A 25585-nucleotide genomic window follows, 5' to 3' on the forward strand; every position below is an offset into this window, starting at 1 on the left:
ACAAAAATAAGCCCACTTATAATAAATAATATGGGCTAGGCCCAAATACAATAAAAACATGGGCTAGGCCCAATAACTTAACGTCATGGGCTAGGCCCAATAACAAAATACTTGGATTAAGCCCAATAACACTAAAGTGTGGGCTATGCCCAAATGAAAAATACATGTATATTTATATAATTATATATTGTAAAAATACATTATAAATACGGTATACCTACAAGTATAATACGGTATACCACACGTATAAATACGGTATACCTACATGTACAATACGGTATACTTGCACGTATAAATACGGTATACCTACACGTACAATACGGTATACTTGCACGTATAAATACGGTATACGTATACGAATAAAAGACTCAAGTACATGGTGATGTGCTCACATACACTTGTTGAAGCGCACTCTCACAAGGATGTCGTACACGTACGACGATGTATTCACGACATTAAAAATGAAAATTTTTAACACTTATATCTATAAAAGATATACAATTATATTCATGTAACAATTATACATTCTCAACTCGAACATATTCTCACAAGTGAACAAGGTTCACTAAACTTAAAAATATGTATTTGAAGAATATATATATATATATATCACTTGGAACGAAGTAAGCCGTGTGGATCACGGAGAATCTCACTTATGATCGTGCAAGGCACGAAAACTCACGGAGGACGAGGCCCGTTTGTACACACCTGAAATGCAACGTATATATAAGAAGTATATATAATGAAAGCATGTACACGAAATCAAATGCCAACATATTATTAAAATACACAAGTTTTCTAAAGATAAAACGAATATAATAAACATTCAAGATGAACAACGAGTACACGGTCTAGAAGAGACCGAAGTGTCTAATAAAGTTAGAACATTTGTAGGTGACTCACGTTGGAACACGTTGCTAGAATATCTCTCTCTCAAGAACGCAAAGTTGTGAGTTCATGTCCCCCTTTTCTTCACCATTTCTTCTTCTACAAAGCTTGGAACACCTTTAGGAGTATTTCCACAAGATTACCATGGTAATCTAAGGTGGAGCATCACCATTTTGAGGTCTAAACTTTCTGTTTTGGAAGAATACTTGTTAAACTTTTATAAAACTATATTTTCTTGATTGTATCTTATGCCTACTTGTTCTTGAACCTATCTAAGGTTATGAGACTTGTCAGGAGTTGATTCGTATGAAGTTTAAGAGGTGCAAATACCTCTAAACTTTCTGTTTTGGTTTGTGTTGAGATTAATTCTCACCAAGATATGAGTTAAAAAAAATCCTTAATTTCAGTTTATACATGTCCTATTCCAAGTGATAAAAACAAGCTTGATTCAACATCTTCCATATGGTGAACTCATGACTTATGAAGTGTGAACCATGGAAGCTTGGGCTTTCCAATCTACTTCCACTCCTTCACTTGTGAAACTTTGTGTATAAACACTCAAGTGATTTACTAGTGCCAAAGTAACTTAGCCCCGTCTAGCCTCCATCACTTAGTTAATTCTTTTCATGATGTATTGTCACACCCGGGTTAGAGACTTACTTGGTCATTTGAGCTTGCACTAGTTAGATTTATTTCTTGTAATTCATGACCCTCCGAATCATCCTTGTGATGATTTCGTGTAATGGTGAATCATATAAAGAGGTTTCAACCTCCATGCTTGACATACATGATACTACATGATATCTATGATTGGACTTAGCTTTAGGATTATATTATTCTATATAAATATACATATCTATATAAACTAGGCTGAATTTGTGATGATAATCAAACCATGATTATTCATCATAAACATAGGCTAACTCATCTACCATCTACGATTCTAAGTCACTTGTTATAGATTCTAATGGGCAAACTAGAACCTATGAAATCACACATAACTTAAGGTCATAAACAAATACTTAGAACTAGATATTACTTTTGTACACATTTTTTTGATACTTTAAATTCCAAATCCGAACCTTCCCACTTCCTAAACATCATGTAACCTTACCATTGAATCCTTATTCACAAACAACTCGTCACTCACGGATAATCGGCAAGCGTGTGCAATATTGTGAGTATACTCGAACACCCCTTTTCATTTTACACTTTTGGGTGCAATATGTTTACTTATTCAACTTACACAATCACTTATACTTTACACAATCATACAAACAATCCAATACATGCATACTAATACATTATACTTGATTCATGTTTCTGGGTGATTCTTATGTGATAAACTTGTCATTAACTTCGTACGAGCCTCCCCTTAACATGTATAGCGCTATAGGAGTAGCACACCACCCGAGGGGGTATTGTTAAGTCAACATTTTTACGGTCTCGATTACTTCGGTATCGAGGGATGCACATTATTATACATAACGGTCTCATTCACTTCGGTGGCGAGGGATGCACATTATTCTTGTGGACACTCGGGTTTGACTTTTAGTTATGCATACTAGTTCAACCTTGTATACAAAGTTGCCATGCTGGATTTGAGAAACTCTTTTATACTTATGCTATGTATCTAAAACTTGTGTACTCGCCAATACGTTTGTATTGAACTATGCTTTTAAAACATGTTGGAGGTTTATGATAACGTTGATTATGCACGGAACTTAGTAGGATGCCTAGAAACACACTTTAGACTTTATATACTTGTTATAATGTAATTCTTTTGTTTTAGCTTGTTGTATTTGATTTCAAACAATGTAATTGATTCTTTTAGCAACGAAATGAAATCCATTATTTAAATACTTGTTGCAAATTAGTGTTATGAGTAATGAGCAATCTCGTTTTCGTCTCACTCTGATGTTTTCGCCCTCGGCTGGGGTGTGACAATTGGAAAAGACCATTCTGATAAGTCTGATGATAAATCAGAATCTGGTAATTCTGATCATCAGAATTTCTAATGATCAATTTCATTAGAATTCTTGTAAGCTGGTCATCAGAATTTCTGATGGACCAACTTGTCTTGAAGATAAGCCCTGACATAATTGAAAAGTAGCAAGTTGACAATAACGGATTCAATGAATATGCCAAAAAGCTATTTTGTGCAGAGCAAGTGCTGTTTATTCATGATCCAGACTCTCTATAAATAGAGATGTCAACCCAGAAGATTAAATGAGTTGAACTAAGCATTTAATATACACACCACAAATTCCATTACCCCCCACACAGAATTCTTTAAGCATCCATTTGTAACAGTCAATAACTTTGTTTTTCAAAGTCATCAATATACTTAAAAATTCTGTAAGTTGTTTCTTGAAAGTTTGATTTCTAATTCCACACAATATTTTCCTATTTGTTGAAATCTATTTGCCATATTAAGTCTTTGAGCATCAAATCTGGGATCAACATGATGGATGAAAGTGGTGGATGATGGTGGTATTGTGGTGGTGGAGTGGTGGCAAGTGTGAGAGAAGTCGTTTGCCATGGGAGGGTTTGCAAATAAGCCAAGCACCTCTATTTATAGCTGAAAACAGTGGGTTTACACGGCTTCATGCCTGGTAGGCACGACCCCGTGCCCTTCTCCTTCTCTGTCTTCATTTAATGCACTTGTCAGTACAGATGCTCACACGGCCCCGTGTGTTAACGGCACGGCCTCGTGGCCCTTGTACTTGCTGTACGATCCAAGATTTGCAAATTTGAGAGTTGACCACGGCCCGTGTCCATGAGACATGGCCTCGTGTCCATTGTCTGCTTCTGTTTTCCTTTTTCTTCAGGGAATCTTGAGTGGGGCACGACCTCATGCCCGGCAGGCACGACCCGTGCTTGGCTTCTGGTTTGTTGGTTTTGGTCTTGGGATGAAGCTCGGAGGGTTGGTATAGTGTATCAACTTCCCTTTCTTTGTATTCATGTTGGTTTTCGCCGTTAATTTGTTCTTTTTGTAAATTTAAGCTTTTTTAATCATGAAAATCAAAAGTATACTAATAAACACACTTTTTCCAATATTAGTACTAAAAAGATTTGTTTTTATACCTTATTTTATATAATTTATATGTTGCATTTGGTGTATATCAGGTTGCAGTTAGACATGCTATGTTATACGATATAGAGTGCTGGGCCATCAAGAAGACACAAGTGCGTAAGCTGGAGGTAGCAGAGATGAGGATGCTAAGGTGCATGTGTGGACACACTAGGTTGGATAGGATAAGAAATGAGGTTTTTCAGATAAGATAAGATAAGGGATGGGAGATTGAGATGGTTTGGGTATGTAATGAGGAGACACGTGATAGCTAGTGTTAAATCAGTAGAAACTCTTATTGTGGAGGAGATGAGGAGTAGAGACAGGCCGAAACTAACTTGGGAAGAGAGAGTTAGAAAGGATTTATTAGACTTACACCTCTTTGAGGACATGGTCGAGGAGAAGAGTTTGTGGAGACGTAGGATTAAAGTAAAAGATTTGTATGGGGGCTTTCTTGGTTTAGAAGCATTAGTTTTTTGTAGTCATTTTTTTTCTCGGTGTGATTTTTAAATCAAGTATGTTTTTCTACTTTTTATGCGTAGATGTGTGCGTATGTATACTATTATGACTCTTATATCTTGATTTGTCTTTGGAGTCGAGGGTCTCATAAGAAGCAGCCTCTCTATCCCCTAGGATAGAGGTAAGGTATGCCTACATCTTACCCTCCCCAGACCTACTAATAGCTTTGTAGCTATAGATGGAAATAACTGGGTAAGATTGTTGTATGCTCCATTGTTATTCGGTGCATACTTGATTCCATACCAATTATTTCACATCAACAATAATGAGCTCCGAGGGACGAAAGCTTATAGAAACAGAGAGAATCAGCTAGAGAGGGGGAAAGTTGTTCTATTTAATTGGATTTCATTCTCAAAAACAACCATTTTTACAATAAACCTTCATGACGCATAAGATAATGTGTAGTGGTATACATGAATAATGCCCTCACCTTTAGACATTTTGTGCCATGTGACAGTTTAGTCAGTAATGGGGCATTATGAGGCGTTTTTCATAAATAGGTGTAGTAGGGATGTGGGCATTGTGGAGCATTATGTTAAAAGGGGTGTAATAGACTTAAATAAAAAAAAAACATCAAAAAATGTTATTGGACAAAAAAAACCATCAAATACCGGTGATTGGCCAACACACAATGAACACGATGTGGAAAAAAGAACGCCAAAACAAAATTTTTTGAAAAAAAAAAAAAACGTCCATGAAGACAGTTAAAAGGCATGTGAGAGCGTTATTTTAAGAAAAAACGTTAAAAAACCGCACTACGTGTGTTCTTTTAACACCCTGAACAATAGACAAAACACCAACTAACCCTTTATTCTTTGTATCACTATTGCACATATTTGGTGGGCCCTCTAAATACCTTCCTGGGTACACGATTCAATGGCGTCTGCTAAAATCTGGTTTTCCGCCCACTGTTTCGTCAAAGTTCCCAAACTCCCATTTCCCCTTCTTCCTTTTATTCCCAACCATGTATATAACAACTTCAACACCCTCTTCTTTATCATTCTTCATCTTTCAATTTCTTCAGCATGACTGATTCTAATTCTACCCCTAATTCCAAGTTCCAGAGCATGCGCCGATGGGTCGTTGACCACAAGCTTCGTGCTGTTGGTAATTTCATACTTTTGACTATTTTTTTATACAATTATGTTATGTTGTGTTGGTTGTGATGGTAGATCTGATTATTGTTTTAGGGTCTTTATGGTTAAGTGGTATTGCTGGATCAATCGCTTACAACTGGTCTCAACCCGGGATGAAAACAAGTGTTCGGATCATTCACGCAAGGTATATTTAAAACATTGTTTCTTGTTTTTTTTGGTTTGAAGATGTTAGATCTTTGTGCATTTAACATGTTTGGTTTCATGGGTTGGGATGTTTATAATTATTTGCAGCAATTTGTTTATTAGGCTATGGGGTTATGGGTTAGGTGATGCTTTAATCCGCGGTAATCATGATCCTCCATTTGTTGAATTTGAGACAAAAATATTAAAAAATATAAAAAAGCGGATGGTGGCTTGGGTCATGACCACGTACACATATAGGGTGGTGGATGAGAGTGGGGTTGAGGTGTACAAATTGGTTTTTTTCATCCAAAACAAAAACCGTTTTTTTATATAGCCGGGTTTCGGTTACTAACCGGTTTTTCAAACCCAAAACAGTATCCGGTTGGGATCATTCTTTAACCGGTTTTTGCAAAAATAAAAAAAAAAACCGGTTTTTTAAAACCGCTTTCGGTTATTAATCGGTTTTTCAGATCAAGAATAGTAACCGGTCACAAACCGCCGGTTCGGTTCGGTTCTAAAACCGGTTTCGGTTTTTTTTCCAGCTACGGTTCTAAAACCGGTTTTTTGTACACCTCTAGGGTGAACGGCGCTGACGTAGAGGATGTTGGTGGTCATTTGGATCATGACCACACCCTACAGTTATCTAATTATTCAAGGTTTTTTTTTTTTTTTTTTTAACCAAAATAAACACCAATCAAAAGGCCCTAAAATCCATTTGGGGTTGAACCGGAAAACTATAAATTTAGGGGTGTAAACAAGCTCAAGAGCCACATAATTTAATTTAGACAAGCAAAAAATGGTCTCTTTGTTCGAATGGCTTCGTTAATGGTCTTACTTGTTAGTTAGGGGTGTCAATCGTGGCAAGTTGATGAATTTTGGGTTTAAATTTCTTTACCCAAACACGACCCATATATATGTATTTGTGTTGGGTAAGACCCACTTAAAATTGTGTCATGTATGAGTCTAGCCTTTTTTCGTTCATTTGTGAATATAAGTATTGCCTATTGACTTAGTAATAATTAAAACAACCGATTACTCCGACTCAAATGTAACTTTTTTTGTAACAGATTAAAGGAAACAAATAGAGAATTGGATAATGGGTTTTTGGAACAATTCAACTTGGTTTTATACAGTAGAGGTGTTAAAGATTTCAAGATGGGAAAATTTAAAATCAAGATAAAGAACTTCAATCTTAAACACTTTCTAAATAACTCTCTAAAATCTTAATGGAAACGTTTTAAAAAAACCTTTCAAGTTGATAGGTTAACCCATTTATTAAACGGGTTGTGTTTGTGTTAACCCATTCATCAAACGGGTGTGTTTGGGTTGACTTGTTTAATAAAGTGGGTTACGTTAGCCGTCCCAAAACCTGTTATTTCCGGGTCAAGTCAGGAACTGCCGCCCCCACTTGTCGGTTTACGATAATTTAAACTTCGAAAATTGCAGGGAAGATGTGCATTATTCAAAACTTGTTTATTTCCTTTTTTTTTTTTTAAATATGGATATAAGTTGCATTCATTTTGTACTTCAAATTTTGGATCAATTTTGATTTGTGATAATCTTCTAAGGCAGCATGCTTGTAACTTCGGTCACATAGTGCCATCTCTTGTTACGGTTACTAGGTTTTTGTTCACTTGATTTTCACTATGAATGTTGGACCTTAGTGCGGTTTTAGGCTTAGGCTCAGCTCCACTCGTTTACGCTTTACACCCTAGTTTATAACGATCATTTTATCACAAATTGATAGTACTGCGTTTTCTTAACCATAAGATATTTGATTCTATGTTGAATAATCCTTTCCCTCTTTACTGCTTTTGTTAGTTTCTTATCATCACCTCTAATAAAAGTTAATCATGCTTTCTTCACTGCAAAAACTATCTATCAGCAATCGATGTTAAATTGTTGAATTCACCAACACTATAGTCTAGGTTTCTTAGATTGTTGAATATTCCAACACAATTTAATGTTTGGTTTGACCCGTCCATACATTTTTGTATCTCTTACATCGACCCATTCGTATTTAGATTAGTTGTTTATAGTAGTTTTAACATTGTTTTCTACAGTTTGTTTTAGTACAGTGATTTGATTATTATAAAATATAAATATGGTAACAAGATGCTGTTTGTTTTGATCTAGGTTGCACGCACAGGCGCTCACACTGGCCGCATTAGCCGGAGCTGCAGTTGTTGAGTACTATGATCACAATACAGGTGCAAAGTCTGAACGATATGCCAAGTTCCTCCCCCCGATTGATTCATACTCTCACAAAGACTAAACCGGAACCTTGTGCTGCCAACGGGTGTTCGTTCTTGCATTCAAAATTGTATATTTTCAGTTTCACCATTGTGTCTCCTAGGTGATAACCTTCCGTATGGAGTTTTGATCTTAAAAATATTATATTTTCATGATTCATATTGCAAACAGGGTTGATTATGATGTCACAATTTGGTTTATTTTATTTGTTTTTCCCTTTTCTTTCCAAGCTGTATCCTTATCCGTAGATGAACCAATCTAAGCAGGTTTTAGAACATGTTGGTCTTATGTTATTGAAATAAAACATAATGCTCTACAGTGCATTTACCTTAAGTATCGTGTTACCTACTACGCTGCACAGGTCATCGTTTACGGCTAGCACTACTGGGGTATCTAATTATGCTCTCCTAGCTTTCATCTCTCAGTGTCCGGTAAATGTCACTGTATAAGCTTTCATGTCACTGTATAAGCTTTCATCCGACAACGATAAAGTGCTGGATGGCCCTTCCCTGGTATGATTGTGTTGTAATCTGCTGGATGTAACATGTTATTTGTTAGGATTCCTTTATTTGTTAACCTAGTAATATGACCCACGAGTGATACGTCATGCGCCCGTTGCAAACATCGAATGGATTAACTTAAACGTTAACAATATAAAAATGCATTTTTGACGTACTTGGTTTAACTCAACGTAACCTATATAAGCATTGCGGTTGACTCAAAACGTAAAGTAAATCGAATTTGTACCTTAAAAGAATAAAAAAGATATATAAATGCCACATAACTCACTCAGATTCTCATGGGCATGAGTAGACTCAAGCATTTTGAGTTTTGCTATTGTGCCTTGGGTATCAAACCATTAGCAAGTATGTCCTCTTTTCGTACCGCTATGGATGCTTAACGCCAGTTTGCCAACTTGCGTTACCACTTACCTGAGCTTTCGTGTCTCTCAGTGTGGTCAGCGCTAGGTGTTACAAAATGAAGACTGGAGTTTCTGCGCAATGCGATAAGCTTCCAGGAAAATTTTTACCCTTGGAAAGAGAAATTTTTCTATGTGAAGGCTTGTGTGATTCCTATATGCATGTATTTTTGGTCTTTATCCGAGTCTCTAATGGATGTTGTCCCTAACCCTAGTGAGTATGAAAATTCCCAATTTTATAAGCTCTTAGCTAAACGTAAGTGGATATTCATGTTATACCAGAGGAAGATTTAGTGGGTGTAGCTATGAGTCTGATGTCGGAAAGGGAAGAGAGAAAACCAATGATGCTTGTGAAATGCGAATGTATGAGCATATGTGTAGGTTTTGCGATCTTACTTTCTTATGTTCTTTATGTGTTGTGTATTTGACATATACTTATTGCGTATAATACGCGCTATGTGTTGTGCGTGGCAGGCAACTAGGGAAGGATTTTTATGAGATTTTAATATATGGTGTTGGGGAACCTTGTCGTTAGATGCTATAAGTGAAGGAGAAACTCCTATTCTTGTGCGGTTCGCGCAAAAGTTTGTGGACCTTTTTCTTTCGAAAGATCCCAGTGAGTTTGATGAGCTACAAGCATTATATTCTTTTCTAACCCAAAACCAATTTTGGTGGTTCAGAATGTCGAAGGCACTTTTGTGATTGTCCTTACTGATGACCCTTCAATGTCTGAGAATACACCGTTAAACCAACGCGCTAGGCGTCGCTTAAAGGTGCACACATGTCTGTGGATGCTGGTGGAGGAAAAGAAAAATCAACTAACATGGGTTCGAAGAAAGCCGTTGGTGAAAAGGGTGATGCTATGAAGGATGCATCTAGGAAGCAAAAGCGTAAGGATGGTGGTTCGTCGGTTAGTGTATATCTCCTTGCTTCCCTGGTTATGGTCGGTCACTTTGCTCGTTTGTTTGACTAACAAAAAGAGAAAACTTTTGGCTCTTCTGCATCGCCGGGTTTGTGTGTTACAATTGTGATTTTTTGTGTACATTAAGCACTATTGAGTGAGAGACAAAGCCCCCATGTTTGACAAAAATCTCGAGAAAACTCCCCCTATTGCAGCGTTTGTAGAAGATACCGAGGAGACTCCATTTGTTACTCCTGAAGAGACTGGAGTCACTGCTCCTATGTCTCCTCAAGGGAGTTGTGTTGACAAGAAGAGAGGTGCTAATGGAAATGGTGCTTGTTCTGCCCCACGTTTTTACAATCATGCGTCTGATAACCAGATCCATGTCCCAAAATGGCGGGTTATGGCCACCATTGAAGTGATTAATTCTTAGGCTAGTGACCTATGAATTTTTTAGATATATTTTAGCTCTTTTTACTCGCGAATCAAGTTTTAAATTTATAAAATACTATCACTCTACACAGACGTTAGGGCAAGTGCACCCATCGCAGACGTAGTATAGTGATGACAAGATACCGAGGTCGTCCAAGGACACAAGAGCTTTTAGTACCGGTTTATCGTTAACGTCTAATCTAACCAAATTTTGATGAAAAGATTTTGAAAAAAAATAAAATATAAGGAAAAACAAATAGACAAGAAGGAATCACTTGGTGCCAACTCCTCTTTTATGAGATTATCTTTAAGTTATAGTAGTAGGCCCCCTTCCAAGCAGCGTTACCGTCAACCTATTGGTCTGAGTCAGCAGGGATACAGTCCCGCAAGGTTGGATTATTGAAAGATAATTAAGTAAGTTATTGATGCGAAAAGTGGTAGGCCCCCTTTCAGGAAGCGTTACCCTCAACCCTTTGATCTGAGTCAGCAAGGATACAGTCCTCGCAGGGTTGTTTTAAAGTTTTAATAGTAGTTTATAGATAAGGAATTCAAGTGGTTTCTTACTTCTCTCGAGGCGAACAGTACCGCCCACTCGTGAAGTCTTACTAAGCTTGAATTAGGTTCTCGCAGGATCTATAAACCAAACGAAACATAGAATTACCCAATCACCCTTCTAACCCCCTTCCAAGTAATTAACGTGCTTTATATTGACCGTAAAGACACGAATATGTGAATCAACAACATATGAAGAATGGTTAAATAAATTTGCTTTAAATATAAAAAACTAGTTATTAAAGTTATTAATATATACCCAAATAAAAAGGAGCCAAAGATTGGAAATCAAAAAGTAATATGTCACACCCCAACCGATGGCGGAATCATCGGGGCGCGTCACTGAGCGAAACAGATTGTTCAGAAGTTTCCATAACAACTATTTATGTAATCCAGTTTAAGATACGTCCCATACCGTATCCGGAATAAACAAACATATTAATACAGATAACAACTAAACAAGTAATTCTGTTCCGACAACTCAGATTCAAATATTATTACAACAGTTGTTTATCTGCTTCTAGACCCCTGTTCTGTTGACTTTCTGGCTGTAATGCCAGAGGACAAGATCTACAGACAACTATGCCTTAGACGCTTGTTCTTGGCAGACAACTATTTGTTGGGGGCTTCTAGAAACTTATTCAGGCCTCGCTTTCCTAGCAAGTAAGCATCCTAATTACCTGTCACATACGTTAAAATGAAGTCAATACATAAAATGTAAAGGTGAGCATACAAGTTTGATAATAACATATAGAGTTCGAATAGTTTACGCATAACCAGCACGTACACAGAGGAAAACGAAGCATGTTAATTATCGACATGGACCTATCGATACCAATGACTGCGGGTTGACCGTCCGAGACGGTTTGCAATACATGATTACCACCGTAATCCATGCAAGTAATTGTCCTTAACAACCCCCGTGTGAACGGGTGCTGAGTCCAAACTATAGTACTACGTCGTTAAGGCAGGTAGATAGCATTCCACGTGTAAACACAATCAACAAGCATTCATTAAGTCACGTAATACATGCATATTGGTTAGCGTTCAAATAGTTTGAGTAGTGTGATCGTTTGTGTTTTGATATAAGCAACGTATGTAACACCCAAAAGTGCTAAAAGCAAAAAGGGATCGAGTATACTCACAGTGATTGGTTATGGATTGAAGGGAGCGCTGGGAGTAGGGTTAGCCTGAATAGTTTGATAGCACAACAATGAGTAACGTGGAAAATAAGATAGTGCGGATGGATCGAATGGACTGGTCGATCGAACGGCAGGTTCGATCGAACGGGCTGTTCGGTCGGCTGGTATGTCCGGTTGGACAGTCCTGTTCGATCGGCCGGTAGGCTCGATCGGCTGGGCCATTCGAGTGGATTGTTTCTTCCTCTGGTGTGTTTGTGTTTGAGGATTTGAACTTTTGAAGTTTTCGTTGCAGCATTTGAGAACACTGAAGTGTTCCTACCTTTCAAGTCGGTCGATCGAACGGTCTGTTCGATCGGCCGGCTTAGCCGATCGGTTAGGACTTCAGAAGTAGTTCTCTGTGGGATGTCACTCGATCGAACGGCCTGTTCGATCGGCTGGCACACCATACTACGAACGAGTTGCAAAAACGATTAAGTGTTGAAGCATAGTATCTCATGATCCGAAGAGTAATGTTTACGAATCGAGTAGCGTATTCGATCGAACATCACTTCGTCAATAACATACTTCATGAAACTTGAAAAGTGTGGGGCCTTGTGCTAGCCGATCGGCTGGCCCGGCCGATCGGCTGGTATATTCGATCGGCTGGGCTGTTTGTTTGAACAGCCTAGCCGTTCGGCCAGCATCTCTGACCTGGTCGGCCTTTCGTCTAACACTTGGCTGCTTGATTTGATATGATTTTGAGGTATGTTGATAACGAGTTGAACCATAGAACACGGGTTCTTACTAGTTTCACTGGTTTGGACAGGAATCACCCAAGTCCGGCCGGTGAACTGTTCGGAACGTCGGTTTAACGTTTAACCCGAAATTGTAACGTCCATAATTTTCTTTTTTAAATTTATTAAATAACAACGTACTTTTCTAACGAAATTTGGGCATGACCCGTTTGAAAAACGAGCGGTCCCTTGTTTTACATAATCCAAAATCATTCGAAAGACACAACATACACGTCAAAACATACCATGTTTTACTTGCAAAACCATTAAGTTTATGTACGTATTTACGACAAGTTTTCCACAAGACAAACATAATAAAAACTAGGTTTAACTACTAGACGAAAACATAAGTGACAAAGTATTAAACATTGACTTTTACAAAATGCGGAACGCTTGACGGGCTTGAGGCGTGTTCGAACCGGGCGGAGCTTGATAGCTAGACATGAGATTTAACTACATGACCACAACATCAAAAACTCATTAGAACAAAAATTACTTTCTTTAACCCAAGAATCTAACTTACGGGCTAGAAACAAATGTGACATTCACAACTTGTGCTTTGCTACATTCTTTCATCCTTGCACGGTAATATGTTCCAACGGAACTTCATACCATTCCTTCTAAACTTACAATAACATCATTCGACCCTTTCAAGAGAAGGGTCTATACATACATCTTTCTCCATATTAGATTCGAATTAACACATTATTGAATAACACATATCTATAATGAAACCAAAAATTTGTACAAGAAGCGTACCTCGGTCTTGATCCCCTTGTTGCTTCACTTGACTCGAACTTTCTTCCTTAACGCCTACATATAACCATTCATTCTTTTAATTCATGTTTCATGCTCATTTACACATATCAATCGATAAAACATCATACAATTTACTCATGCTTCATAACATGTTCAATTCACATAAAGTTTATGGCTTATATGACTAGCATTTTCATTGAGCCATTTTGTCAAACACTTGATGTGCACATTATCAACAAAGTACAAGTATTTATTGCATAACCCTACTTATTCACCTTCTAAACTAACAAGAATCAATCAAGTTCATAACTTTCTTTCATCCTACACCATCTTAACTAATTCTTCTATCTCTATGCAAGATCATGTATAAATTTTCATCTAATAGCTTACATGCAAAACATCGGGTTTATGATTTCTTCACAACAATTGGGTAATACACTTAAATCATTCAATCACTCAGAATTCAAGCAGAATTTTCGAACCATTATGAAACCCTAACTCTTACTTGTACATAATTTCCACATAATTTCATGATTGGGTCAAAACCCACTTTCTACAATTCATCCAAAACAGAAAATTCGACTTACCGCTTGTTGTACTAGCTTAGATAGTTAAGGTTTCGAGTTCATGCATGTGATTTTGCCTTGATTTCCTTTTCAATTTAGCTAATTTTTAGAATTTAGGGTTTCCCCCTTGCTTTCCCCTTCTTGATCGATCTCCAGAGAACACACGTATGTGTGTTTTAGTTTTTCATTAATTCTTATTTACTAGTAATCATAAAAATTTCATCTTTTAACAAGTTTAGTCCCCCCATTTATTTAATTTGCTCATTTATCATTTAACCTTCCTTCTAATCAATTACTAGTATAACTACTTAACTAGGTCAAATATAACATGTCTAGACATTTCAAATAACATAAATAAATTGCATATTTTGGGGTGTTACAAGTCTACCCCCCTTAAAAGAGGTTTCGTCCCCGAAACCTTAATACGTACCAAATAATGTCGGGTAGAGCTTCCTCATTTCATCTTCTAACTCCCATGTAAGGTCTGATCCTTTCCGATGTTGCCATTGCACCAAGACTTGCTTTATAGTTTTGTTCCGAAGGTGCGTTACCTTGGAATCCTTGATAGCTATCGGTCTCTCAATGTAATTCAATTTTTCATCCAATACAATATCGTCAAGGGGCACATATGCCGTCTCATCCGCTAAACACTTTCTCAATTGTGACACGTGAAATGTGTCATGTATTCCATCTAAAGTTGGCGGTAATTCTAACCGATATGCTACTTTCCCAACCCGGGCTAAAATCTTGAAAGGTCCTATGTAGCGGGGACCTAGCTTTCCTCGCTTACGGAAACGGATTATACCTTTCCATGGGGAAACCTTTAATAACACATAATCACCTATTTGAAATTTGATAGGTCGCCTCCTTTGATCTGCATAGGCCTTTTGTCGATCTTGAGCTGCTTTTAAACGGGCTCGCACAAGATCGATCTTTTCGTTAGTTTTAGCTACTACCTCATTGGGTGCAATTTCTCTCTGCCCCACCTCTCCCCAACAAATCGGAGTTCTACACTTCCTTCCATACAACAATTCATACGGTGCCATTCGAATGCCGTTATGATAGCTATTGTTGTATGAAAATTCCACCAATGGCAAGTGGTCATCCCAGCTTCCCCCGAAATCTATCACACATGCTCGCAGCATGTCGATGAGTGTTTGAATGGTTCGCTCAGATTGACCATCCGTTTGGGGGTGGTAGGCGGTACTGAAATGTAATTTTGTACCCATACTTTCATGAAAACCTTGCCAATATCGAGATGTGAATCGGGTATCTCGATCCGACACAATAGATACAGGAACCCCGTGTCGTGATATTATCTCGTTAACATAGATCTCCGCCATCTTTTCAGAAGAGAAAGCTTCCCGAATGGGTAAGAAGTGCACGCTCTTGGTGAGGCGGTCCACGATCACCCATATAGCATCGTGACCTTTCCTTGTCTTAGGAAGCTTGGTCACTAGGTCCATCGTCAATTCTTCCCATTTCCATACCGGAATCTCTAACGGTTGCAACCTCCCGTATGGTTTCTGATGTTCTGCCTTCACTTGCAAACACATCAAACATTTTGCAACATACTTGACGATATCACGTTTCATACCGGGCCACCAATAACTTTTCTTCAAGTCCAAATACATTTTTGTAGCTCCAGGATGAACCGAGAATCGGGATTTGTGAGCTTCTTCGAGTAATACACCCTTTGCTTCGCTAAACCGAGGTATCCAAATACGACCATACATGGTTTTAATTCCATCGGATCTTTCTTCAAATTTATCCACAAACCCCTTTGTTCTTTTTTTTTTAGAATCCATTCCGCTTAGTGACTTGATTTGGGCTTCTTTAACCATTTCGAGAAATCGAGGTGTAATTACCATCTGCATGGACTTTACTTGAATTGGAGGCGGGTAATCCTTTCGGCTCAGGGCATCGGCTACTACGTTAGCTTTACCCGGATGATAAAGGATCTCACAATCATAATCTTTAAGGAGTTCTAACCACCTTCGTTGCCTCATATTTAATTCCCTTTGCTCGAAAAAGTACTTAAGGCTTTTGTGGTCAGAATAAATAGCACTTTTCGTACCGTATAGATAGTGCCTCCATATCTTCAAAGCAAACACTACTGCAGCTAACTCCAAGTCATGGGTTGGATAATTACTTTCGTGTGTCTTCAATTGCCTAGAAGCATAGGCAATGACTCTACCCCTTTGCATCAAAACATATCCCAACCCTTGGTGTGACGCATCCGTAAACACCACCAAGTCTTCCGTTCCATCAGGTAAGGTTAGTACCGGGGAACTCAACAGCTTTTCTTTCAAGGTTTGGAACGCCCTCTCTTGATCTGCACCCCATGAAAACTTCTCATCCTTCTTGGTTAACTTGGTCAACGGCAAGGCCAATTTAGAAAAGTCTTGGATAAACCTCCTATAATAGCCTGCTAAACCCAAAAAGCTTCTTACTTCACTTGGGTTCTTGGGAGGTACCCATTTCATAACGGCTTCCACCTTTGACGGGTCTACTAAGATACCATCCGCATTAATCACATGACCGAGAAATTGTACCTCTCTAAGCCAAAAAGCACACTTGGAGAATTTCGCGTACAATTTCTCCTTGCGAAGTACTTCAAGAACTTCACGTAAATGGCATGCATGTTCGGCTTTACTTCGGGAATAAACCAGGATGTCATCGATAAAAACTATAACGAATTTGTCTAACATGGGCCGACAAACTCAATTCATAAGATCCATGAACGCGGCAGGCGCGTTCGTTAATCCAAAGGACATTACTAAGAACTCGTAATGCCCGTATCGCGTTCTAAAAGCCGTTTTCGCCACATCCTCATCTCGCACTCTTAACTGATGGTACTGTTAGGTCCGGTTTCGATACCGATTCGATTGCGTAACGACACGTTCAACGTGCGGAATCCGTGAACGTGTGTGACCGAACAGACGAGATCGTACGAATGATGTGATTCTATATATGATGTAACCAATACAAGCTCCGTGAATCACGTTTTGCCACTTTCTCTCTCTAGTTTCTCTCTCTAAGCACCTAGCTTCTCCAAGCTTTAATGTGGCAAAAGTTCTTAATTCTAAACCTAAGGCTCCTATTTATAGGCACAAGGTTATAAGAGATTCCCCTTATTTACAAGTTTGCCACCTTGCCTATTTCTTATAATTACAATATAAAGCCTATTTTACTACAGTTTCAGCTACGGTTCTGATTGACGCAGGCGATAGACATCACTGCACTAACAGTCTCCCCCTTGGATATTGCCGCAGTCAATCTGTAGTCAAACTCGTAGTGATTAGTCTTTCTCTCTCTCTCTCTGAGTCTTCTTGAAGATTTGACGGTATCAGCAACCATAGACTCCCTCTTTTTCTGAACAAAATCCCTATGGATCTGTTTTTGAACTTCCGTTGCTCCCCTCTCGCTTAGACTCCTTTTTCTTCAGGCTCCCCCTTTCGTCAAGCTTCCGTGCTTTTGGGATCGACACCTGCTTTCCGATTACAAGCTCTTCCAGGAACGATACCTTGCTCTTTGAATCCACGCTTTCGTTTGCGTTGAGCTCGTCTTCAGACTCCCCCTTAGACTCAGCTGTCGGGATCGTAGTCTGGCTTTCATTGGTTCACAAGTTCAGGATCAATTCCTGGCTTTGTTCTACATCTGATCAGGACTTGAAACCTGGTTAACCTGCATATCCTCTACCTCACTATAAGTTTCACAAATTTATAACAATTAATTCCCGTAAACTTACCGGTAGATATCATTTACAACAAACACATTAGTTACATCAAGTTCAAATAAATGACCTTGATTAACCAATATACACAATCTTTTAAAATATTTGTATATGACATTCAAAGTTTTCAATCATATTCTCCCAAACCTGTTCATCATGTTTAGCACTTGAATTTTGAATATCAGCTCTTCTACATCAGTTTGTCGAAAATCTTTTTGATTTTTTCAAAAAATTTATGCTAAAACACTCCGAAAATCTTTTCCGATTTTTGTTTTTGAAAGAAATGTAGTAAACAAATATATACAAATAATATTTTTGTGAGTTTGTGTAAGAGGATCATATCAGTTCATGAGACAAATCACTAGCACCGTTAAGCTTTAATCATTTTAAGTTCTAAACGATTCACCTCGATTGACGATATAGTTGTCCTCTTAAATTTTCACACACTTTTCAATCTATTCAGGATACGATTTAGATGTTTTAGGAACTTAGCTCAATTCATGTGTCCCACCTTTTGAATATACTCCCGTATCCAGAATCTCAATATTCAGTCTTACAGGCAAGAATACTACAATGATGTCTGTACATAATTTAGGGGTTAAATGCGAGAACTGAGGGATCTCAGGTCAGAACTTCCGTTCAGCAGAGAGATATCAGTTTCGACTTTGCGGTGTGTCCCCTTTAGAGGATCTTTTAGCTACAACAGATGATTATCAATTTTATTGTCTAATCACTGAGGGCTTTAATGCTATGTTTCAAGCATTTTGGTGAAAGTATTAGCCAGGGACTAGGTCAGAACTACCGTCCAGCAGAAGTCCCGGAATAATACCCCAGACATCATAGAGTATAGACACCTAGTATATCAGAATACGAGACCTTTCAAACGAGATTTCAGGGGTTACCTATATATCCAAGTAGTGTTCCCCACAAATTTCACAAGTTTGAAATTTTATGTTTATATCCCGAATAAATCTACTAAATGTACGAAAACCTATCGTCACATCATTAGTGAGACCGTTTATCACATTTGACATTACATTTCTTTAGCGTGCTGTGATAGTCCACTGATGTACTATCATTTCCTCTTTTATCAACAAAACTCATTTTTGCTTTTTCAATGTTTTTGGAATTTTCAAATTTTCTAATTTTTTTAAAATTTTTCTCCCCCTAAAATCAAAATATGTTCCAATTTTGATTTTCAAGGAAAATTTGAAAACTGTACAAATAAAATGACAAACTGATATCGAATCACTTCAATTCGCCATTCATTTTGGCATAAACAATCAGAACTCCCCCTCACAACAAACTATTTTCCCATTTTGATTTCAAAACACTTAAGTTTGTTTTAATCAATATGGTTTTTCCGGAAAATTAGTTTTGTGTGACATTTCATAAACTCGGGGTTTCATCACATTGTTTTTCAAATTATCACTTATAGAAAAGATGAATCAAGTACAACTTAATGTCCCTGATTTATCTTTTGAAAGACGAAAAATCACCATAGTGAAATTTCTCAAGAAATATGCCGATTCATGTTCCACGCTTACCAACCTGGGAACTCCGGCAAGTCAGGATTTTTTCATTTAAACAGATTCACCCAAGCCTGACCAGTCTTGGGTGATTTTGACAATTTTACCTCAAAACTTGGCTCTTCTGGTTTTGACGAACCAGAATCATTGCCTGAATGTGGCTTGTCCGACTTTGATCTGTCAGATTCATCGCCGACATGTGGCTCCTTTGTTTCCGAAGAAACAGATTCATTGCCACTAAATGTTACCTTCTTCTTTTTCTCCTTTTTCTCTGTTGTCCTCAAATTTGTAACTGATGAACTCGGCTTGTTTGACTTTGCAGTCGATTGAAGCGATTCATAAGTACTCTTATTCTTACCAACTGAAGAACCTGAGGACAAAATCTTCTCCAGATATTCTCTGGCCTTCTTCCTCTTCTTTCTCAGTTTGTCTTTCTGTCCTTGAGAAAGCTTCACTTTCTTTTCTTGAACTTTAGGTTCTTGGACCTTCTGTTCTTTGACATTCTGTTCTGAAACTTTCAGTTCCTTGGGCTTGACAGTGACTGGTTTCTTTGCCAATTTTTGAGAATTAACCCTCAATCTTTCACTTGATTTCCTTGGGCAATCTCTGGCAATATGTCCTTTGATTTGACAATTATAGCATCTTCTTGTCTCAAATCTTTGTCTCTGACAGTTAACAGCAATGTGTCCTTGATATCCACATCGGTAACACACTCTGTTATCATGCCAATCACCATTTTCATACCAAACGCTCAAATCAAAGCACTGTTTGGCTTGGTGATACTCTTTCCTCTTATTGATTGTTGGATTTGACTTTTGAGCACTGTGGTCAAACCTGCACCACTTATTACCAACATTTTGTGAGTTTTCGTTTTTCAATTTTTGTACTTTTTGATTACGATTGGATAATCGATCTGATGAGCTTTTATTTTCTTTTTGAACAATTTTTGACTTTTTAACAATTTGTTTTTGTTCAACAATCTTTTTAACAGGTTTCTGCTTTGAGCATTCACCTATTTCAGTAGATTGCAAAACAGTATTTTTGAATTTTTCTTTTAATTCTAAAAACAATTTTTGTTTTTCAATTTTTCCATTTACATCATCAGATTTCTCATCACAATCTTCAACTTTGACATTGCCAAAGTTTGTGACCTTGTCACTTATTGGAACAGAATTGATCGGTTTTGGACAGGGAAAATTCAACCTGTCTGATGAAGTCACAAAACCTTTCAATTTCGTTTTAAGTTCATCAATCTTGATCCTTGAATTCTCAGCTTCATTTTCAAGCTGTGATATTCTCTCAAGATGAGACTTGATTAATTTTTCATTTTCAATTTTAAGATTTTCAAGAACAGATTTTTCATTTTCCAAGACTTTTAACTGTTCTTGAAATCTTGTTTCATTCTCTTTTAGATTTTTGTTTTCCAGTTTAATCCAGAAATCTTCAGATTCTGAAGATTTTCTTTTGCTTTCAAAATCTTTTTCAAATTCAGCAATTTTCTTTTGAGCATCTACAGCTTCATGCTCAAGTCGAATAATTTTAGCAAGATGAGAGTTTATTTCGCTTTGTTTTTCCAAATTATTCTTCCCAAAAATATCTCTCTCATCTTGTAAAATCTTCATTTGACTTTTGAAATCATTTTCCAATTTTTTAAAATTGTTGTTTTCCAATAACAAACTCTCAAGACTCTTTAAGAGTTTGTCATTATCAGATCTCAATTTTTCACAGCTTGAACGTAAACTCTGAATATGTTCGTCATCAGCTTTCTTCTCGTTTTTCAGAGTATTGTTTTCCAATGTCAAGCTCTCTACATCCTTCAGAAGTTTGACACTGTCTGTTTCTGATTTTTCGCATTTCAAACCTTCTTCAATCATCTTTTCATATGTACCTGCACAAAAAAGTTTAACAAAATCAAGAGGATTCGAATCTTTATCAATATAACAACCCCTCTTAATATCGTATCTCATATTCCATTTTGCTGCAAGACACTCATCAATTCGTTCTTTTATTTCATCAATCACATTCAAATCTATATTTTCTAAGTTCTTTTCTAACTTCACTATCAACTCTTTCTTTTTCTTTTCAATTTCACAATTCTGTGTTCTAAGCTCTCTAATGAACTCTCTTGAACTAAATTTTGAGAACCTAGAATCCTTTTTCACCTTACATACAAATTCATCCCACTCTAAAGGTAATGCATCTTCAAACTTAGATTTCAGTTCAGCGTCTGATATCGTTACATAATACATTCCCAGACCATCAAGTAAATCATTATATCGCTTTTCCAGATCATTAAATTTCTCATATTTCCTACGCAAAAAATATTTAAATCTTTCAATCACGACCTCCTTTGACGTAAAATAACTACCACAATACCAATTGTTTGCTCTTTCAAGTTTAATGTTTTCTTGTTCATCAAACATTTTTGCCAAATTTTGGATAATTGTGATTTGATAAAAAAATGTTTTTCACTCAAAGTTCACACAATTTCAACTTCTTGTAATTTGCCCCTTGTAAAAATCCCTTGATTCACCTGCAAACACACAAACAATCGATCAGTTTAAACTTGTGAAATAACTCTTGATGAAAATGTGAAATGACAAGTATTTATGCTCTTTGATCGAATGAGCCGATCGAACGGATAGGACACTGGTCGAACTGATGGAATGAGATGTTGTCTGTTTGGTTGGGATGAGATACTGTCCGAACGGTTTGAACGTTGTCCGATCGGATAAGCTAGCCGAACGGTTGAGCTAGCCGAACCAAGAATGTTAACTATTGATAGCCGATCGAGTGGCTTTGCTGACCGATCGAGTTGGCCACTCGATCCAAATTCAAATAAACAACTCGCTTGTTCGAACGGTTTATCAAGTGCTGTTCGATTCAACTGTTCTTGTTCGATTGAGAATCCTGCTAGCCGTTCCAAAACTTTACTTCTGTTCGAACGAGATTCTAATCGATCAAATGTTCTTGCTATTCGATCGGTTTGTTCAACTGAATCAACTCCTAGCCTATCAAAAGATGTTCTTTTCTGTTCGATCGAACAGGATTTTGCTGCTGTTCGATCAAAGATTTTGCTAGTCGATTCAAACGCTGCTATTCGTTCCAAATAACAATATGCTGGCCGAACGAACAGAATTTTCCTAGCCGATCAAATGAATCCTAGTCGTTCGAGTAGCTGTTCGATGAAACGACTTTCTAGCCGATCGAACAGCTGTTCGATCGAGTTACCTACTCGATTCACACAACCTTCTGTTCGATCGAGTAGAAATTTCTTGTTCGATTCAAGTCACTTCCTAGCCGATCGGTTGGCACTTGCTAGCCGATCGGTTGGCACTTTTGCTGTTCGTTCCAAGGATATGCAAGCCGATCAAGTGAATGCTAGCCGATTGAGTCGTCTATTCGATTGTGACAAGACTTTATGCTAGCAGTTTAGAATTTCCTAGCCGATCGATTATACTAACCGAACAAAGACACTTCACAGCTTATCGCTACACGACAAAATTTTATCAATTTACACTAAGCGACAAAACTTAACCGTATGATTAGACCAAAATTGTTAAGTGGGTCGGTGACTCTTAAAGCTGTGATTGTGTTGAATGGGTAATAGGGGCGGTGCAATCAAAACAACTCTCAAAAATACATGCAATAAAGTGGCCGACAAATGTATTTGACTCACAAACAATGATTTGACCTCAAGAACTTTGATTGGTTGAATATGGCGGTGGGTCGGTGAATCGGTGGTCACCTGTTGGGCGGTGCAAGTAAAGAAATGTATTGGGTATTAAATGTTAGTGGGTCGGTGCACTCAACATGATTTGCCCGTTAATCATCGAAGTCACATGGTTTCTTGAACTATGATAAAAGTTTCACGTGATGCTAGTCGTTCAGGTTACACGTGCTATTCGATTGGATGTTAAAGGCGGTGAATCGAATAGGAGTCCTAGTCGTTCGGCTAGGTCAACAAGTCAATGATGAATGTCAGATGACTTGCTGTTCGAGTGAATAACTTTCTAGCCGTTCGAACAGCTGTTCGATGAAACGACTTTTGCTGCTGTTCGATTCAAAGCACTTTGCTAGCCGTTCGAGGCAGCTAGCCGTTCGGCTAGGAATATTCCTGCTGTTCGATTGAGTTGCTGTTCGAGCCAAAATCCTGTTCGATCGAATAGCTGTTCGATCCAAAATCCTGTTCGATCGAATAGCTGTTCGATCCAAAATCCTGTTCGATCGAATAGCTGTTCGATCCAAAATCCTGTTCGATCGAATAGCTGTTCGATCCAAAATCCTGTTCGATCGAATAGCTGTTCGATCCAAAATCCTGTTCGATCGAATAGCTGTTCGATCCAAAATCCTGTTCGATCGAATAGCTGTTCGATCCAAAATCCTGTTCGATCGAATAACACTTCCTAACCGATTCAAGACAAAACCAAAACTGCTGTTCGATCGGCTATACCAGCCGATTCAAGTGACACCTAAGACTTCTGTTCGATCGGCTATGCCAGCCGATCAAGAGACAATCCTGTTTCAAGTCAAAATACCTGCAAATATGAATCACTCAATCACATGCATTTGACAATTATATTCATCTTTAATCTCATTTGGCCACTTATATTTAACAATTCATTTTATTTGTCCAAACTTATAAGTGGGTCGGTGCTATCAAAGAATTGTTTTTATATTTTCAAAACATTAAAGTGGCCGACAACCGTTTATCATTTAATTGATTCACATGAACTGTCATAATGATGATTTCAGAGTTTGTTGACTTTATTGATTTAAAAGATGATGTGTTATCATATGATAAGTTGACCGAACGGTTACTGATTATATTTGTTGTTCGAGTGGTTAAATGAAATGGTGATTCCTAGCCGTTCGACTAGGTCAACAAGTCAACGTTTTTAATGAATGTCAGATATAAAGCTGTTCGATTGAATAACTTTCTTTACTTTTGCTGTTCGATCAAGTCCTATTCGAACCAAAATATTGCTGTTCGTTCGAGCGGCTTGTTCGAACGAGTGGCTTGTTCGAACGAATTGAATTTTCCTATTCGATCGAGTGGCCTGTTCGAACGAGTGGCCTGTTCGATCGAACAAGAACTGATGAACAAGTTGACGAACGGTTTCAGCAAAAAATTCACAAAAACGCAGATTTCTCCCAAACGGCTTGGAATTTTGACCTGAAAATTTGTAGGATTATAGATCAGATATATGCGCACAACATATCAAAATTTCAGCCAATTTGAACCGTAAAAACCCGTTCAAATTTGTAAAATTCATAGAAAAACGTGAAGAACAAGAAAGTTAAGAAGAATTTGACAAATCTGGAGGTTTTTGGCTCTGAATTTGCTGAAAACTTGTACGAATCTGTGAGTTTGATCTTCGCAACCGAGCACCTGCTCTGATACCACTTGTTAGGTCCGGTTTCGATACCGATTCGATTGCGTAACGACACGTTCAACGTGCGGAATCCGTGAACGTGTGTGACCGAACAGACGAGATCGTACGAATGATGTGATTCTATATATGATGTAACCAATACAAGCTCCGTGAATCACGTTTTGCCACTTTCTCTCTCTAGTTTCTCTCTCTAAGCACCTAGCTTCTCCAAGCTTTAATGTGGCAAAAGTTCTTAATTCTAAACCTAAGGCTCCTATTTATAGGCACAAGGTTATAAGAGATTCCCCTTATTTACAAGTTTGCCACCTTGCCTATTTCTTATAATTACAATATAAAGCCTATTTTACTACAGTTTCAGCTACGGTTCTGATTGACGCAGGCGATAGACATCACTGCACTAACAGGTACCCGGACCGCAAATCTATTTTTGAAAACCAACTTGCCCCTTGTAACTGATCGAAGAGATCATCGATTCGGGGCAATGGGTATCGGTTTTTCACCGTCAGCTTGTTCAACTCTCGGTAATCAATGCACATGCGCATCGAACCATCTTTCTTTTTGACAAAAAGTACAGGCGCTCCCCATGGCGACACACTCGGGCGTATAAATCCCTTGTCGAGCAATTCTTGTATTTGTACCATTAACTCCCGCATTTCAGTTGGGGCCAACCTATAAGGAGCCTTGGCTACAGGTTTGGCATCGGGATACAATTCAATCTTAAAATCTACTTCACGTTCCGGCGGAAGCCCCGGCAAATCTTCCGGAAAAACATCCAGAAACTCGTTCACGACTTCAACCTCTTCTATCTTAGGGGTATTCTGCTTAGTATCCACCACATAACTTAGATATGCCTTGCTTCCATTTCGT

The 25585-nt window shown here is 37.9% G+C and overlaps 1 protein-coding gene across 1 annotated transcript; it reads left to right on the plus strand.

The window, feature by feature from the left end:
• Nucleotides 1–5391: 5391 nt before the first annotated feature.
• On the plus strand, nt 5392–8234 carry LOC110877792. The gene is made up of 3 exons (XM_022125995.2): nt 5392–5587; nt 5671–5761; nt 7897–8234. Exons 1-3 carry the CDS (start codon nt 5506–5508, stop codon nt 8033–8035), a joined length of 312 nt encoding a protein of 103 aa, XP_021981687.1. The 5' UTR covers nt 5392–5505; the 3' UTR covers nt 8036–8234.
• Nucleotides 8235–25585: the final 17351 nt, after the last annotated feature.

The sequence above is a fragment of the Helianthus annuus genome, chromosome 9 (assembly GCF_002127325.2).
Source record: "Helianthus annuus cultivar XRQ/B chromosome 9, HanXRQr2.0-SUNRISE, whole genome shotgun sequence".
NCBI lineage: Eukaryota > Viridiplantae > Streptophyta > Magnoliopsida > Asterales > Asteraceae > Helianthus > Helianthus annuus.